This window comes from Haliotis asinina, chromosome 13, assembly GCF_037392515.1.
Source record: "Haliotis asinina isolate JCU_RB_2024 chromosome 13, JCU_Hal_asi_v2, whole genome shotgun sequence".
Taxonomy (NCBI): domain Eukaryota; kingdom Metazoa; phylum Mollusca; class Gastropoda; order Lepetellida; family Haliotidae; genus Haliotis; species Haliotis asinina.
The window spans coordinates 2,777,054-2,796,034 of record NC_090292.1 but is presented as its reverse complement, the minus strand read 5'-3'; the positions used below and the strand labels follow the sequence as shown (position 1 = coordinate 2,796,034).

Here is an 18,981-nt window from a genome sequence, read left to right as displayed (position 1 = left end):
TACAATCATTGACATGTGTTGTAGAGTCAGATCCAAACAGTCCCGCTTTTCATGAAAATGTTAGGATACTGGGACTTTCGTTCTGCTGAAATAAGTCAAGTCACGTTTACTGAATTTAAGTGCACAACACTGCAGTAGTGCAACTTCCCTTTCATACTCACACACACACACACACAGAGGGGGGTGTGTGGGGGGGGGGGGTGAGGTAAGGGGAGAGACAGGGAGAGATCAATGTCAATGTTATTAACTGAAGACAAGGACCATAATACTCCAACCAACAAAGTCCCCCAGTACAAACATAGACTCCTGCAATAATCGGTATATACCAAACAGTCTGTCTGCCAAGGTTCTGTTCAATTTGTCAGATATTAACAGAGTTATGATCACTGCATAAAAATCGGAAGTTTGGCAAAAGCAAAACAATAGAATCTGCTAAAGACAACTGAGTGACGCTGTCATATACCTGATAACTTTCAACACCTGGTGAGTTGGGGGTATCCTAGTAGGACCACTGAAGCTTATATTGCTGGAATACTGCTAAAAGCGGGGTAAAACTCTACTGACTTCCTCACTTACTCAAGACTTGGCGCGTCAATGGTTACATGAAGTCCGATGCAAATTCCATTTTACCTGTGTCATATGTTTCCTCAGGAGAACGCTTGTCTCTGCGTTTGTTTAGGACGATTGTGTTTGTTGACCTTATACAAGTTTAGGGAACATATTATGCTAACTAGCATACAAGAATTCATAACCACGTACTCGGTCAGAACAACACAATGTAATTCAATGATAAGTGCATACAAGTAAAATGTCATGGAGTTAGATTTTGAGAGATGACATTGGTACACCCACAGAATACTTGGTACCCACAAGCCAGATTGTTTAGTGTAACATCACCGTAACCCCAGTAAACACTTAAAAGTAGAAGAAGGTGCCCGGTGTCTTACCAAACTTTTGAGCATTCCGTAACTGGCTGATATGGGAAAATAGTGGATGATAGCATAAATATAGAGAGGTGATGGTAATGAAGGATTTAAATGTAAACAGCGTTAAGTAAGCACCACCTGAATACGAGGGCAATTTCTTAATGGCATTATACCCAAGAATTATGGGGTACAAATTTCATAACTACAGTATGTGCACACAGGTTTCTGGACTGAATTCAAGGACGACAGTACTGAAAAAAGACTTCAAGATGCATTGTGAGACTTAGAATTTCAGAAAGCATATATCGGGGCTACCTGACACAGGCATGTCCTGTACACTGGAACAAACTTAAAGATTAATCACACAGGTATTGGTCGATAAGAGAAGTATCACATGGACACTGGTGCAGTAAAGGATCGTCCAAGACACGTGATGCTCCGGGAAACCAATGTCTGTGGTGGCTCGGTGCTATTTGGCAGAATGTAGTCACATGACCCGCAGAGGTTCGGCTCTACTTGGGAATGGTGACTTGGGGTCCGACCAGTACTATCCGAAGGACTATGTTTTGGTTGCCTGAAGGAACGATGTTCGACCAGATGTTTCTTCCTCGCAGAGACAAGGAAAAGGCGTGGAACAGACTTCAGGATTTAAGGTAGGGCGGATAGGGACGTCGTGAGGAGACATATCACCAGGAGATTATCCTACAGCAGAACACGGTGGCAACGGATTTGCTATAATCTGAAGTTGTGTTTCGTATGACTGTAGTGAGTGAGAGAGTTTAGTTTTACGCCGCACTCAGAAATATTTCAGCTACATGGCGGCGGTCTGGCAACCACGTCAGCGAGCCTGGCCACCCGATCCCGTTAGTCGTCTCTTACGACAAGCATAGTCACCTTTTATGGCAAGCATGTGTTGCTGAAGGCAAGGGATAACACTGTTACAAAACGCATACATTACCACTGGGTAATATATACATATATCTCACCTCTATATTAATATACAAAAATCCTTATTTTGAAGATTGATAAGTTCACTACCGACTAAATGCCATTAAACGAAATGGCGACCACCGCCTGCCTGTCATGAGATCAGTTACGATGCGTTATCTCCTTGAAAGGCAAACCAAGGTAATCATGGCGAGGACAGGTTCCTTGAACACAATGTAGTGATGTTCTGGCCTCCGTATTACGAGAGACCTTTCCCCAGGTTGACATGGCGCCAATTAGGTCACTTCCGGAAACGTCAACGTCCATTTGGAAAGTTGGTGTGGATCACTACGTATAGGTAAACATGGCACGAGACCACCAGCACGTACATTTAAACGTGGCCTCTGTCAAAGGTGGTGCAATACGCAGATCTGTTATCAGACATTTTGCGGGTCCGAGGTGTTGATGTAACAGAGCCACCCCGTCCATACGCTGATTTACTTTACAACTGCAATGTCTTATCGTAATTTCATACCCTACAATTTGAAAAGAAAGACTTTGTATTGAACGTTAGAAACAGAGTTTTTTTTGTGTCCAATTCAATTGCAAATAGTCATTTTGACTTAAATTACATATTCTATGATGCTGCACAAATGACTAATTGCCCTGTCTCTGCATGTGTTTGTGACGGGAGTGCGTTGCTCGACGATGGTGAATCCTGGATGTAGTCACACAGAGCAGGTGATAGTCCCGGTTTGTCATCATTGAATGTGATCAGCATGTCGTGCATGGTTTCCTGTGAACATCCGAGTAAGAATTGGTCTTCAAAGACCCATGTCGTAGGATGCGATGAAAGGGATCGGGTGGTCATGCTTGCTGACTCAGTGTAAACATGTCGTGTTATCTCAGTTGCAGAGATCAATCACTTGACTGTCTGGTCCTGACACGAATATTTACAGACCAACGTAATTTATCTAGAATATGCTGACAAACAAACAAATATGTGGCTAATCTCTCCTATGACAGTAGCTTCAACAGGTACGATTAGATCACGTGTTTAATTAGCTATACTTTATCATGTCCCACAGACAGTCATCTTGGTCGAGACTGAGACGTCGGCGTCACACTTCACGAAGTGCCAGTCTCGACTGGAAATACCTGACGGAACACTGCAGTAGATGACGATCTCCCTGACAACGCACAACACGACTGTGTGACACTTTAATTACATCTTGCTGTCGACCATGATACATGACAACAATGGCACAAATTAACATGATGCATGTTTTATCAAAACTCGTCCATTTGTCAATATCATCCATTGCATCGGAACAGATTGTACAACAGAGTTGTTCCAGTGAAGGGCTATTGGTTATCTGTGACTGATGTCGTGCTGTGCGTAGTGTAATGACACGTGACAGTGTCAGTGTCGTGGTGGAGAGCGACGTGTGACCGGAGGAGCTGAAGATGGTCATCAATATGTACATTGCCTGCTTCCTACTCACATTTACAGGTAGGTGTGGCTTGCCACGTTGGTCTCGCCAGACTGTTTAGTTTTAGCCAGATCCGATCCGTGCCATGGACAGCATTGAATGTATAGATCTCTACTGTGACATGTTGGGGAAGGGTGTACACAAAAGTCCGCGAAGCCGCCATTAGGACAAAAACGCCATTGCTTATACATGATTGCTGCGGAGAGGTTCTGCAAGCCTTCAATACTATCCAGATATATAGCTTTACAACCTATCGGGCTTACACGAAGTAATTGACTTGCTACTCATCAGACAAAGGCGCTTGGAATTACGTTTAACCTTTGAATATATATAATTTGGATGCTGATAGATGTTCTCGTTTACATTGAAAAGGAGACTCAATCAGATGTGACATTCAGAACCTGAGGAAAGCTGTAATTCACTTAGGGCTTGGGCATTCCAGGGAGGGCGATGCGGTGTGGAACTATGGGATATTTGAGGCAGACTAGAAAGCACTTAACAATTCCACCTTCTGTTCTACCCATGAGTGCTATTGTCTGGTAAATCGATCACTTGATTATCTGGTTTGTTTACATAATTAGATACACGGTGCTTTTAGAGTATGTACTGAACTGTAAGACTCTGGTGACAAATTTGAATATGAGATTGACAAGGGCCTTACACTCCCGCACACCCTTTCCAAACCACGCGATCTTTTGATATTTAAACAACAACAGTCAACATTCGGCTGAATGAAACGTAAAACGTTTCCCCTTGGGTTTTTGTTTATTCGTCAGGAAACTTGGCTTAGATTAATAATATGATATAAATGATCAAATTTGAGGTTTTGTTGAACAAGTAGGTGAAACGGTTTATTTTTCGACACATTTATTGAGCCAAACAAAAAGGAATTTTTTGCAACTGTATTATTTCTCTGTTTATGCGTATACTTGAATACGCCGTCTCTACGGAGAACATTTCATCTACGGTCAAGGTCATTCGATAAACCTGCGCAGTGTGTCGTACGCCCTGGAAAATCCGCTTACGTGGTTTCGTATGCCATGGCTATTAACCAATCAGAATTCCGCAAATACGTTAAGGGTAATAAAGTATTGCTATGTTGCGGCAGAAAACATACACTTCGTAAGGAAATATCGTGGCGGGTTATAGTGGCAGGCAGTACATGCTAACCCTTTTCCCGACCACCGGTGTCCGCACTGAGTTTGAAATTGTGATAAGCGGATGTTTCAACAGTTTATTGGATATAAGATTTAGGTGTCTTGTCAGTTATTTAAAAAGTATGAGTCTACTTCGTCTAGTTATTGTATATATTTTATATAACCTATACATTCAATTAGGAAACGTCTTGAAATGAGACAGCTGAAGGTGACAAATGTATTACAGGCGTTGCTGGCATTAGAGGTGAAGTGAATTAGGGTTTAGCGTCACATTTACGGATAGTTCGCTCATACGATGACATGCTCATCCCAGCCCAGACTTCAGCTGGTTTTATAGCGCTAGCCCATTGGGATACCATGTCGCATTTAAGCATGAATACCCTACACAGGCACAGCACACTGACTCCAAACCGACCTTTTTTGTGTTGTACCCATCAATGGCGATCGCCAACACGTACCATAGTTTAACGTCTTTTGATATAACTCGACCGAGGATGGAACCCGCGACTTTCCCTCTCCGGACGGACGCTGAAACCTCTATACCACGTCTGGTCGCGTTAGACTATCGCTATTGCAATAGCTAGTCGCCCTCAATAGTACATAAACGCTAATAGTTTTAATGACTGAATCAATATGACAAGATGACCAGATGGTGATGACGATACATTATGGGTCTTTCTATGCTTTAACATTTACACGACTCTGCTTGCGACTAACGGGATCGGGAGGTCAAGCTGGCTGACTTGGTTGACACGTCATTGGTTCCCAGTTGCGCAGGTCGATGCTCATGATGATCACCGGATTGTCTGGTTCAGACTCGATTATTTACAGACCACCGTCATACAGCTGGATTATTGCTGAGTGCTGCGTAAAACTCACTCACTCACTTTAACATTTACAAACTATTAACTAGCCACAAGTAATTTCAAAGTACGATGTAGCTATTTTAGAGCTGGTGTTGGTTTGCTGACATTGTAAATAATTCGCCAATCTTGAGCCTATTCGGAAAGTTTAGTTAAGGACGTATTCAGAGTAGTTCCTGTATGTTTCATGTTATAAGGATGTGTCGTCGATAAAAAATCGTATTGCTTCTGATATATCACAGAACGCCATACAATAAAAATCTTTATTAACAACTGCGTGGCACACTTGATCAGTTTGTCCACCAACAAAGTTACATGTAACAACAGGTCAGGTCTTCTTCCAAAGTATAACAGTAGATCGTAACTGATTTAAACATGTTTATGAAAGACGCCTTCATATGCATTAAGGCCTTTGAATTAGGGCACTAGTTAGGTTATTTTTAAAAACATTATTGACAGTTTTCATTTCCTGTCTACTGTGGTAAGTTTGTTCAAGTTCATACATCCCGTATCATTTTCTTCACTAGGGAACAAGCAGAAACAATTCCGAAAGTCGTTTAGAATTTGCAAAATCATGATGTAACATCCACTTTTTATAAAACGTATCTTGTTCACTTTTACTGAAGGATATATTTTTGTTTACTTTTTGAATAAATTATTTATATCTATCAAAAACAAGATAATTAATAACAAAAATAAACAATGACAACCAAAAGCATATAGCTAGACGAAAAGGCAGATAACTGTTAAATGATTGTGTTGATCACCCTTCCTTCAGGAGTGACACCATAGGCTCTGGGGCTGTGGGGTAGCCTAGTGGTTAAAGCGTTCGCGCATCACTCCGAAGGCCTGGTTCGATTCCCCATATGGGTACATGTGTGAAGTCCATTTCTGATGTTGATAAAAGGGGCCTTATAACAAACTCACTCACTCACTCACTCACTCCCTCACTCACTCACTCACGCACTCACTCACTCACTTATGAGTATTTCTCGATTGGAAATTAGGACAGTGCTTACACATGGCACGTCATATTTTAGATTTCTTTTTATTTACTCAAAGTGAGGGAATATATCATGTCCTCCTCTCTGTTTCAAATGAATTTACACGAAAAACTGCTATGGTGTATTTCTTTATGTTTCAGGATCATGTTGGTCTCAAATGGCCCCTCCTCCAGGTAACCATAGATGAAGCTTTGTGTTTTTCTTGTCACCGTGGGGACTGAGTCCAGACAAACGTGTGATCGATATTATGAGAATTGTGCGCTATTGACCTTATCGGGAGATATCGCTATAATCACATTGCGTGAAAACAATGTGACGTAATCGTTACCATGAAGTTCTATTAAATGACGTCACAAAATTCTCTGTCATTAATGATGGTAAGCTGGGCGTTTAACATTTAATACTCTGTGCAAGCACTCGGCTCCGCTATTTACTCTGCCAGTGTGAACAAGATAACCCATTTCCTTTTTGTGGCACCAATGTGACAACTATCAAGACATATTTAGGTTTGGCATGCAGTGTTTACGGAATAGTTACATATAAAGAAGAATTTTTAAAAAGCATTATATTTTCAGGCCAAGTAGCATCGACAGGAATAGGGGTTGCGGGGGGAATGGTGGGAGCTGCAGGGATGAGTGGGGCTGGAATGGTGGGCGGGGCCAGTGGAGTGGGAGGTATACCAACCCACCTGTTGGGGGAGCCAGGAGGTAAGTGAACCGCCAAAGCTACTGAAATGGTGACATCGTGTACGTTCAAGTACATCACAAAATATTTCAGTTACGAACGATGGAAAACATTTCTCCATATATTGTTCGTTGTCAGGGTAATGTTTCGAAGAGATATATGCCTAGATTAATTTTTAATTACCTACAGTATTGGATGTTTTGTCTGTTAGAGTGTAATATATTCACTTTAGACTTTGATCAGTTGTAAATAATTCGACACCTGACAATGTTTCATGTAATGACATACGTACAGACAAAGTCGGTTACAAGTCAGTATGATTTACATTGCGTTTTCAGAAAACCCCTTTGCCCTAGACGGTAAGTACATGCACACAAATACATAGTTACATAATCTATTGAGATAATTGATATTGTCCAGGACAAGATCAGTTGCACCCATTAATCCGGAATCCCATATCTGTTTTTAATGTCATGTGGCTTTATTTAACATGTGTTTCAAACAGACTTGTCCCTGCGTTCTCTCGTATGTTCATTTATAATTTCACAATTTCTCCGTGACATGTTTTCTGTTTTGTAGGCATATGCTGGAATCTAGGTAAGATTATGAAGATTAGTTTTCCTATGTCTAATAATACATATATACACTTAATACACTTTAACACTGGCATGTAACATTAAAAACGTGCTTCCCTTCAAAAGACATATTTTACAGTACCTGTAATAATCACACAACAAAATTCATTTCTTCCAGAGAAGCAAGTCCGAGCATCATTGCCACGTGCGTACACCCTGTTACTTGAGTGAGTGAGTTGGTGAATGAGTGAGTGAGTGGGTGGGTGGGAGAGTTGGTGAGTGAGTGAGTGGGTGGGTGAGTGAGTGAGTGAGTGGGTATGTGGGTAGGTGAGTTGGTGAATGAGTGAGTGAGTGAGTGAGTTAGTGGGTGAGTTGGTGAGTGAGTGAGTGGGTGGGTGAGTTGGTGAGTGAGTGGGTGGGTGGGTGGGTGGGTGGGTGAGTGAGTGAGTGAGTGAGTGAGTGAGTGAGTGAGTTAGTGGGTGAGTTGGTGAGTTGGTGAGTGGGGGGTGGTGAGTGAGTGAGTTATGAGTGAGTTAATGAGTGAATGGTGGATGGTGAGTGAGTGAGTTGGCGAGTGATTGAATGAGTGTGTGTGAAGAAATGAAAGTGTGAGTGGATAAGTTGGTGAGTGGATGGTGGGTGAGAGAGTTTGGTTTAAAGCCGTTTTGAACAATATTCAAATTATATAAATGCATGCTAGCTTCAAGTGAAAGGAAAGGTCCGAAGTGATTCAAATCATGGTGTCATCGGCACCATGGATCTCTTGGTGCCCCTTTTACATGGAATATACTTCATGGGTTTCAAAAGTAAAAGAATGGGAACATGGCAGTTCGGAAATTATCATAAAATGTCTTGCGGTGTTAGTTCATAATCTTCAACAATATCAGTACTTAGAGTGCATCTCTGAACAACGTTCCCGTTTGACAATCACCATTTTGTAATTAATGAAGTATATATTGGGTACACGAATCAATAGTTCAAATAATTTATGTGTCATACATTTTTGCAAGGAAATATATTACACATTTATATTACAGCAAATGCAAGTCCCAAAGAAAAGATGGGTAGGTACACATGTACGGAGAAAATGTTACCAGAGCTGATAACACAGTAGAAGTGTGATAATCAATATAGACAACAGAACACCAACAGTCTGTAGAAATCCCTTATAGTTGTGGTTATATTTCAATAACGGATAAAACAGTCCTTTATTGCTGCAATAGCAAGCTGACATGAGTGCATATGCCCCGGTATTTATACTATAAGCCCAAATATTGTCGGAGATGTGTGACATTGTGCCTTTAAACATACTGCGGGGTTTGAACACATTTTCTGATGTTTAACGTTGTTGCAGCTGACAAGATACAGATGGCAATAACCAGCTACCTGAACGGTCAGTAGATTCTCGGTTCTTTATAAAGGCTTCCTTCATAGCTTTAAATGCTGCTTCTATATAACATGGATTTTCTGGAACCTTTCGTAACTGAAGGGACAAGAAGTACCCCAGAAATGTCGTGTTATACAATAAACAGGAAGTTGTCATCAGTTATAGCTGGAATATTGTTGAGTGTGGCGTAAAACTAAAATCACCCACTGTCATTTGAATTAACTGCAGTCACGGCTACATTGCTCCAAAACGACTGAAATCATATAATTACTCTGCAGAGATGAGCAATGAAAACTGATAGTCACGAGTTGTTAATCGTCAGGCGAGACTGTAGGCGATAGCGTCATTACGTGTTATGAAGTATATAACAATGGGTAATGCGTTTGATCGTGTGATCTATTGATGTTTCAGGTGGTGGAGAAAGTAAGCGTTCCTGGTTTCTTTATGAATCTGTACGAAGCCGCTGATGTCGACAAAACTCACCCTGTGCTGATACATTTCCGGTGGTAGGACAATAGGCTCTCAAGGGCATAAAGCCCCACACACAACACACCCCAAGGCTGAATGTTACCATGACAAAAAACCCTCAATGTGTAGGGGAAAACTTTTCAATGAAAAGGTGTAATAACCGGAATATGCGCAGGTATAAACGTAACGATTATTGACAATACTCATCCAAAGCCCTTGTATATATCTCTGAATGGCGTATACTCAGGTGAAAATACTTACTCAGGCGTAAGTATAACGACCATTATGTTTCTATTTACCCAAAACTCATAGCTAACAAATACCTATGTTTATGCATAATTGATTTTTGTGAGGTCGTCTCCCGTGTGTATAAAGACGTTGTGCAGGTTCCGATTCAGTGTGATTCATCATGTATTAATTCAATACAAACCAACTTCAAATAAGTAAAACCAGTAAACTCCGTGAACCAAGACAGTGAACCAAGACAGTGAACCAAGACAGTGAACCAAGACAGTGAACCAAGACAAGGATGTACCAGTTCACTTATTGATACAGGTCGTAGTTTCTTGTTTTGCCTCAAACACTGCTTCCATCTGTTCTCTATCTGTTTCAGTTCCTTCAACCGGCGGTGGCAACATTGCGTGTAAGTACAATCACTTCCCATTGGAAAGACACCACAGTTTAATGTGTACCGAAGATCCGATGATCCGGTGATCCGATGATAATTCAAATATTCCTCTGACTCAGGGATTTGGACAGTAATAGACTTGTGGCACACCTAAGACATGCAATTCCGCACAGACAACCCCGGAACCTGGGCAATTACGTCCAACCTGCATCTATTATTGGGGTGCAATTTTTTTAGAAAAGGTGGGAGAAATTATCTTTTCCAGTGGTTGACACAGTGGTGCCACTCAATAGTAAACCACTTCTATGATTTCAATGAAAGACATGCTACTTTTCAGGTGTTGGTATTCGCGGGCGCCGCCATTGGCATTGGCATGTTAATGAACAGCAGTGAGTCTCATTTCTCATTTTCATCTTCTACAGGTGTCATCCGCGATGCCAAGAAGAAAGCTGGAAAGGTGAAGGTCATGAATGCTGACCTAGGTAAATAATCATGCATGTGTTTATGTATGTTCGTTGATGTATAAATACATATTGCCCAGCATTTTTATCCAAACTGTTGATAGTAAAGTTATTAAAGACGGACGTACATACGCTCTGACTGTCATACCTGCACCGTGTATGTGGCACATGTTTCACTTGAAACCTATCTCTCTGTCGCGATATTATTAAAAAAACGTGAGTACTTCAATTAAGCCGGCGTTCAAAGATTACCTCCTCATGTTTTTTTTCTTTTTGTGATTTGAAACTTTTGAGATTTAAAGCATCTGTTACAAAAGTTCCACATGCTAATGGTAATTTGGGTTATGTTTCATGTAACCTAGGAAACCAGAGTGCCTGTTTTCGGTACATAGTATTATACAGCTAATTTACAACATATCCTACTCAAACATTTATTGAACCATTTTTGACACAAAATTATCCGACCACTGAGAATTGTTAAAACTGTTGCAGTAATGACTGATGATAAACTGACACAATCATTTTCACAAGAATTCATTCATCTTTCGCATGTCTCTCGTTATACCGTACATTATTTTCTGTGTAGCCTGCTCGCTTTAGTGAACATTAGTGTTCATAAACAATATCCTGGTCTCTCTGATATCACTGCCAGTATTGGGGTTCTGTTCACGATAAAGCTGTAACTATGTTGCACTGTCGTTTCAGCTACTGCAGTTGCTGATAAAGTCGCGGACGGTAAGTGTTGCAGCGTTCCCTAAAACAGATTAAATATAAAACACGTCACAATTTTATTCTGGACTCACAATAGTCCAAAAACTCTCCGCACTGTGGACACTCTCTCGCAAGGGATTTAGCCAAAATAAACATGCAGCTGTTATGTACGAGTGCTTAGGATGAAAAAATGAAAAACATTCTTTTTGGAAAACTCAAAATTTAAATTCGCTCGCCCATGGGCGAGAATGTTTCATTTCATCCAGAATAAATGTTTTGGTGGTTGTAAATGAATGAAAAAATGTTAATAAGTATCATGACACAAATTTCAGCTCGTTGTGACTTGACTCCACTAACTGAGAGCGATTTTAAAAAATCTCGCCCATGGTTGAAAAACATATTGGTCCATGGACGAGGATATTTACGTTCACTGAAAAATACATGTTTTTACATGTATTGCAGTTTTTAAATAAATTAAAGTTTATTTATTAGTGTCGTGACGCGAAATTCAGTTTATTTTGACTTATATTTACTTGTACTATTTCCTTTTACTCCAGATATATCTTTTCACATGTTTGAGGGAATGTAAATGTAAGCAAGTATTTTGTATTGTATAGTATATTTGTATATAAGGCCATTCGACCTACAGAACAAAATAGTACACAGTTCAGATGCGTTACCCGATATGTATACAATATGGGTCAAAGAGGCAAATTTCACTAACAGTATTACGGAGAAAACACTTAGCACAGATATAGCACAAGGTTGTTAGACATGTTACATATCTGAGGATACTGGATGGAGATAAAGTGGCCGGTTGTAAGTTTATATAGGATGGTACATCATACAGCTGAGCTATCAGATGTGTACATACCACAAATAGACCATGATGGTAACACATCATAAACGTATTTTAAATGTTCTACAGAGTTGTTAATATATTACATATCCGAGCAGTATACATAGGCTTCAGGAAAAGACTATTTCCCACTTGGTTGGCTATAGAGTTATACATCAGCAACATGCTTAATGACAGTGTCCAAACCTTTTCTGGTTTGACTGCGTGCCGAGTATTTTGCACCCTGGTCTAAATATTACATACACACCAATATGTGAAATATTATATAGTATGGTTAGATTTCCAAATGGGTATACAGCAGGGGTAGAAAAAGAATGTGCTAACACTACTATGCTGAATAAACATATTTCAAATATTTCACGAGGTTGTTTATCATATTGGTATCTGAAGATGTACAGAGACTTTGAATCGAAATATAATGCCCACTTGATGTCTTTGGAATTTGGCGTTGGCAAAAGCTATCATAGAACTTGCAGTTGTATCATGACACAAATTTCAACGCATTTTGACTTAATTCCGTTATTTTAGAGCGATTTAACAAAATTTCACCCATGGGCGAAAAACATTTGGCCCATGGGTGAGACTATTTCCTTTTACTCCAGATATATCTTTTCACATGTTTGGGGGGATGTAAATGTACGCAAGTACATTTACGAGTATCATGACAGAAATTTCAACTCATTTTGACTTTAATTCCGCTAACTGAGAGTGATTTTAAAAAGTCTCGCCAAAAACATTTTGGCCCATAGGCGAGAGTATTTACTTTCACTCAAAATACATTTTTTTTTCATGTTTTGCAGGTTGTAAATGAATGCAAGTATATTTACGAGTGTCATGACCAGACAATCCAGTGATCAAATGTTTTTCGCCCATGGGTGAGATTTTTTAAAATGGCTCTAAATTAGCAGAATTACGTCAAAAATAAGCTGAATTTCGCGTCACGACACTAATAAATATACTTAAAAACTGCAAAACATGTAAAAACATGTATTTTCAGTGAAAGTAAATATTCTCGTCCATGGACCAATATGTTTTTCACCCATGGGCGAGATTTTTTAAAATCGCTCTCAGTTAGTGGAGTCAAGTCACAACGAGCTGAAATTTGTGTCATGATACTTATTAACATTTTTTCATCCATTTACAATCTCCAAAACATTTATTCTGGATAAAATGAAACATTCTCGCCCATGGGCGAGCGAATTTAAATTTTGAGTTTTCCAAAAAAAATGTTTTTCATTTTTTCATCCTAAGCAGTCGTACATAACAGCTGCATGTTTATTTTGGCTAAATCCCTTGCGAGAGAGTGTCCACAGTGCGGAGAGTTTTTGGACTATTGTGAGTCCAGAATTAAATTGTGACGTCTTATAACATTTCCATAGAATTTGTTCCTTGAAGAGTTAGTTCCATTGCAGACCAATATCATCTCAAAATTGATATTCTTCTCTTAAATAAAATCTTTAATCCTCGCAATGCCACGAGGGCGTGTGGTCCCTTCACCCAGAATACCACTAGAAATTTAAACACTTGGAATCTTATTGTAGGTCCTAGTTATCATTAGTGAGGAGTTTGTATTGGCATGACACAGACTCGGCTAGGATTATATATACAGGTCTTCTTCATCTGGTGTTAAATAAGTATTGTAACTATATTTCTCCGCAGCCGGCTGCCGGATTCCCTGCTTTGGTACGTATTAATGCACGCGACTGTTACAATATATTACTTATCACCGTGAAGATCCGGGTTAGAATTGATCTTCAGTAACCCGTGCTTGTCGTAAGAGGTGACTAAAGGGATCTGGTTGTCAGACTTGCTGACTTGGTTTATGCAAGTTGCGTTGATCGAAATTAATGCTGTCGATCACTGGATTGTCTAGTTCAGCCTTGATTATTTATGTACCACCGCCATATAGCTGTGATATTGCTGAGGCAGGTGTTAAGCACACAAACCAACGACCATACGACTTTCGGCATTTCCATCATGACTTTGTTTAAGGGTGTATGGAGGTCACATTACGGCCTCTTCTCAACATGGAGCGGTTAGGTAGCCTATTGGTTAATGTGTCCGTTCCTCACGCCACAGATCCGGGTTCGATTCCCCACATTGGTACAATGTGCGAAGCACATTTCCGGTGTTACACACCGTGATATTGCCGCAATATTGCTAAAAGCGGCGTAAAAATACCCTGAGTCATGTTTAAACCATCAGTATCTTACCTGCACTCAATGTGTATGAGTTTTACGCTGTGGGTAATTATACAACTGATCTGGACGTGTGGTCATCAGCCACAGAACATACAATATGACGTTATATTTACAACAACTGATCTATAGATAATTTGTCTTTCCCCTATTTTTTCTGAGTCGCTATATGGGTGCAATAATGCCGATGTGACGTAATGCTCTATCTTACTCACTTTAACTGGCAGAATGGCAGGTTTCATAATTCCAGTATCAAATATGCAAGTAACAGGAAAAAATATTAGGCTTTGTTTCGGAAAGGTTAAAAGACCACGTCGACGGACAATACACCCATGTATTAAGCCTGTCGTGTTGTTTGTAGATGCTACAACCGGCACCTGGGCACAGCCACCACCAGGCATGGCCCCGCCGTCACTGGCGCCAGCTCTAGGGGAACCAATGACTGCTCTGCCCTTGGACCCAATGTCAGCATCTAGAACCTACCCTGCTATGGGAGCAGCTGGCCCCTACCTCAACAATATGGCTGGTCCGGGTCCTTATGATCTAATAAGGAGCAGACGACCTTACAATCCAGGGATGAGTGGCATGGTCGGAATGGGTCCAGGGCCAAATGAACCACTCAGGGGTGCTGGTCCTTATGATCCGAGTATGAGACCAGCAGGTCCTTATGATCCAAACATGGGAACATCAAGCCAGTATGATCCAAGTATGGGAGGCCCTGGTCCATATGATCCAGGTATGAGAGCATCCGGTCCATATGATCCAAGCATGGGAGGACCTGGTCCATATGATCCAAGCATGGGAGGACCTGGTCCATATGATCCAAGCATGGGAGGACCCGGTCCATATGATCCAAACATGGGAGGACCTGGTCCATACGACCCAAGCATGGGAGGACCTGGTCCATATGATCCAAGCTTGGGAGGACCTGGTCCTTATGATCCAAGTATGGGTCCGTATGATCGAAACTCTGGAGTGGGACCTGGAGCATATGATCCAACAATGACAGGTTCTGGACGTTATGATCCACCTTTGGGTGGACCTGGGCCTTTCGAGCCTGGTTTTAATGGTGCAGGGACATTCGATCAAGGTTTTGGCGGTCATGGGCCAAATCCAGGACAGGGAGGTATGGGACCTTATCCCGCTGATGCCGGCACTCGATCGACGTCACTGCAAGACAGTCTGCAAGGACGTCATCTATCGAACCAGATGGCGCTGCATGAGAGACGGAGAATGGGGCCGACACAACTGCGATCACAGATGGACATGGGAAATGGATTTCAAGATCATCCACTCAGCAGGAACAGGCCTAATCCTAACACACTTACAGAACATTCCCCTCGTCAACTGAATCCGCCTGTTTCTGGCACTCAAACTGGAGGCTCCTTTGGTCAACAAACAGGTTCTTCTAATACCGATCAGTCAGGAGGACTTTCAAATAGATTCACTGTATCTGCTCAGTCAGTGCTAGATACTGGCGCGAATTCATTATCTCAAGGAACTTCATCCTTCTCATCTACAAATACAGCAGTAACAAATCGTGTAGGGTCTCCTAACAGTCAAGCAGAAGGTCCGACCCAATCCTCACAAAACTTAGCAAGTGATGGTACTCTAAAATCGTCCCTGGTCAATAGTCAAGCACTTTCAGGTTCTGTGAGTGGTACAAATGCGATACAAGCCTTTGATGGAATGGCTGACTCAAGTGGAGGTGCCCTTGGTCAAGCACAAAGTATGCTTTCTCAGTCCGCAACACAACAGCAGACTCTAAATCATCAGTTAGCATCAGACCAGTCGGGAGTTACATTTAACAGAAAACCATCTACAAACCAGATGACTCAAAGCAAAATGTCTTCAGGAATGTCTCACCAACGCGGTGGAATGAGCCAGGATCTCGCCAACGTACGTTTGCAGAATGCCAGACAAGACTTCGGCGATCAACGCATGATGTCGACTGGAAGGATGTCACAGACATCCAGAGATTCATCATTCCTTTCCGACCATCCCCGCTCATCAGTTTCTCACCCTTCTGACATGATGACACGTCCTAACTGGAGAATGTCAGCGAGATCCAGCGCTCACTTCAATGCTCACGATATGGGAAGAGAAGCAACAATGAGCCGCTCCAGCAGATTCCTTCAGAACAGGGACAGACATCAACAGCTTCGCAGTGGTTCGTCATTTGGTCATAATTCACGGATGATGTCTTGGAATTCACCCAGGTCCTCTGGCCGGATGTCCAGCTTCTCCCACCAGAGCACATCACCATCCTTCACAAAGAGTATTATGGGCCAGAGATCTCAGTTTGACACAATGCGATTAGGGATGCAGTCAAGCATGAAGTCTCAGTTTAATGGTAAGCGTAGGTTTCTGAGTGCGGCTGTTGGAAGCACTACAAAAACGTTTTCAAAAAGACCCAGTGTCAATTCTGTCCATGAAACACCTGGTGTTGCAGAGACTGGGAAGAACGGTGACACTTTTTCAATGACATCTACCGATGGCCTTGGAGGAGTAGGTTCGTCCGATACTACGTTGAGGAAAAAAGAAGCGTTTTCTTCACCGGACACTCGACAAAGTCCCAAGTTTGATGCAGTAGAGAGAAATAGCTTGATGCGAGGAACGGCTCTCACGGAAAAAGATATCTTCCTCAGTAAAGGAAAACCCCATTTAAATCCGGGTACTAAGGTAGGCACACGGGTAGCAAACGAAGTCCTTTCCTCGCCGAGTATTGAAAGAGGAGCTGAAGGTTTACCATCCGTGTCCCAGCAAGTATCACACGATGGCATATCAGTAAAGGACAGAACACTTGAAGGAAATGGCGGCAATAATAACATTCAAACGTTACGTAATGGAGCCGAGATGAGATTAAGCCACAACGCTCTTCCTCCCGACAGTAACACGTTAACTACCCCTGGAGGAGATCGACGCACAGACCCAAATTCTCGCACGGATATCCAGACAGACTCATTTGCTTTGAGGAATACCTTAACCGATGTTGGTCAAACTGGTGAAATGGCGTTGGGAAATGCCGCCGCGAATGACCCACCACCCATCGAGGTGCCGGTGGTGTCTGCTGGCATGCTAACGGGGCACATATCTTCACATGTCAATGGTGATGTTGAGAACAAAGCTCAAGGACTTGATTCTGGTGCTGGGCCTACTTTGTCCAGCGGTGGAAAAGGCGGTGCTACCATCGTAGATGGTGGTAAGTTAACCAATACTGAACTTGCCACGAGATTCCGACCCCCTGTAATCATACGAAAGGCAGACATCAATAGTCCTGTTAGGGACCCCGAGATTGACAAGTATGGCGGTAGGCTCAGAATAACACAGTCGATAGGTACCAATGACAAAGTCATGGAGAAGGGAACTGTCCGCGGTGGCGACCTCCGTCTTGGGCATGGCCTTCCCAGCAGTCAGACAGCTGACATTGAGGCAAGGAAAGATGTCATGAGCTCCAGGAATAGTCATGGCATTGACCATGCACGTGACACCGTGGTGAACGACGTTACGTATTTAAGATCAAAGAGCAAAGGTCAAGGTAACCTTCATGAACGTCATCTTGCTGTTGATCAGAGGTTAGGAAGAGCAGGCCATTCACAGAGTCCGAGGTCAAACAGGTCATTTAATGGTGTTGTTGATGCTGGCCTAGGACGGGATGTTACTGTGATGGGTTCATCACTAGGTACTAGGCATCGTCCAGGTGATCATGGTTCTACAGTAGCTGGGCATAGAGGTACAGGACCTGTTGATGCATTACCGACAAGACATGGAGCAAACCTGGACACTCGTACTGGGCACCCAATGGGAGCTCGGCATGCAGCGAATCGTTTCAGAAACGAGGGACCATTCCCAGGCGATGGCATGGGTGTAGCCGCTGGTGTCGGGTTTGGAAATCAGAGTCCTGATATGGGTTTGAGTGGGTCAGCAGCCTCAGCAGACATGGGTTTTGGAAATACCGGTCTGTACGCTAGGTCCGATGTGGGAATGGGCAGCTCAATGAGTGTGGGCTCAGCAACGGATTTGGGTTTTGGACATATTGATCATATCCATAGACCTGATTTTGGGTTGGGTGGTGGTCAAGGGGTGAGTGGTGGTTATGTAATGGATGGAAGTCCGTGGATGGATGGAGGTCACGGGATGGGCGGAGGTCATGTAATGGATGGAAGTTCGGGGATGGGCGGAGGTCATGTAATGGATGGAAGTTCGGGGATGGGTGGAGGTCATGTAATGGATGGAAGTCCGGGGATGGGTGGAGGTCGTGTAATGGATGGGAGCACGGGGATGGGTGGTGGTCACGGGATGGGAATGGGAATGGGATTGGATTCACATCTTTCTACACATACTGATCCTAATGCCATGGGACCAGATCCATTCTTACTTAGCTTAATATAATGTTGGCAGATTTGATTACAAAGGTGCGTTGCCTTGAATAGATTACGTAATGTTTGGCTGAGATCATCCCATTCAAAGAGAAACTGTAATTTGTAGATCCCCTTTAAATATAGAACTTCCTCGATATCACCCGTTTCTATACTAAATGAAACCAATCATGTATATTTGAAATAAAGTTAGTTTATGTACAAAACGGACACAATGTCTATTTTCTGTTGTCAAAAGCATTGCTTGGCATGGAATTGCTT

The 18,981-nt window shown here is 42.1% G+C and overlaps 1 protein-coding gene across 1 annotated transcript; it reads left to right on the top strand.

Moving 5' to 3' along the window:
• The first annotated feature begins 2,991 nt into the window (after positions 1 to 2,991).
• Positions 2,992 to 18,935, top strand: LOC137260361 (serine-rich adhesin for platelets-like). Its single transcript, XM_067798033.1, has 14 exons — positions 2,992 to 3,366; positions 6,511 to 6,543; positions 6,946 to 7,077; positions 7,393 to 7,413; positions 7,634 to 7,651; positions 7,808 to 7,834; positions 8,667 to 8,693; positions 8,984 to 9,022; positions 9,428 to 9,439; positions 10,098 to 10,127; positions 10,535 to 10,594; positions 11,279 to 11,308; positions 13,803 to 13,826; positions 14,703 to 18,935. Exons 1-14 carry the CDS (start codon positions 3,321 to 3,323, stop codon positions 18,731 to 18,733), a joined length of 4,530 nt encoding a protein of 1,509 aa, XP_067654134.1. The 5' UTR covers positions 2,992 to 3,320; the 3' UTR covers positions 18,734 to 18,935.
• Positions 18,936 to 18,981: the final 46 nt, after the last annotated feature.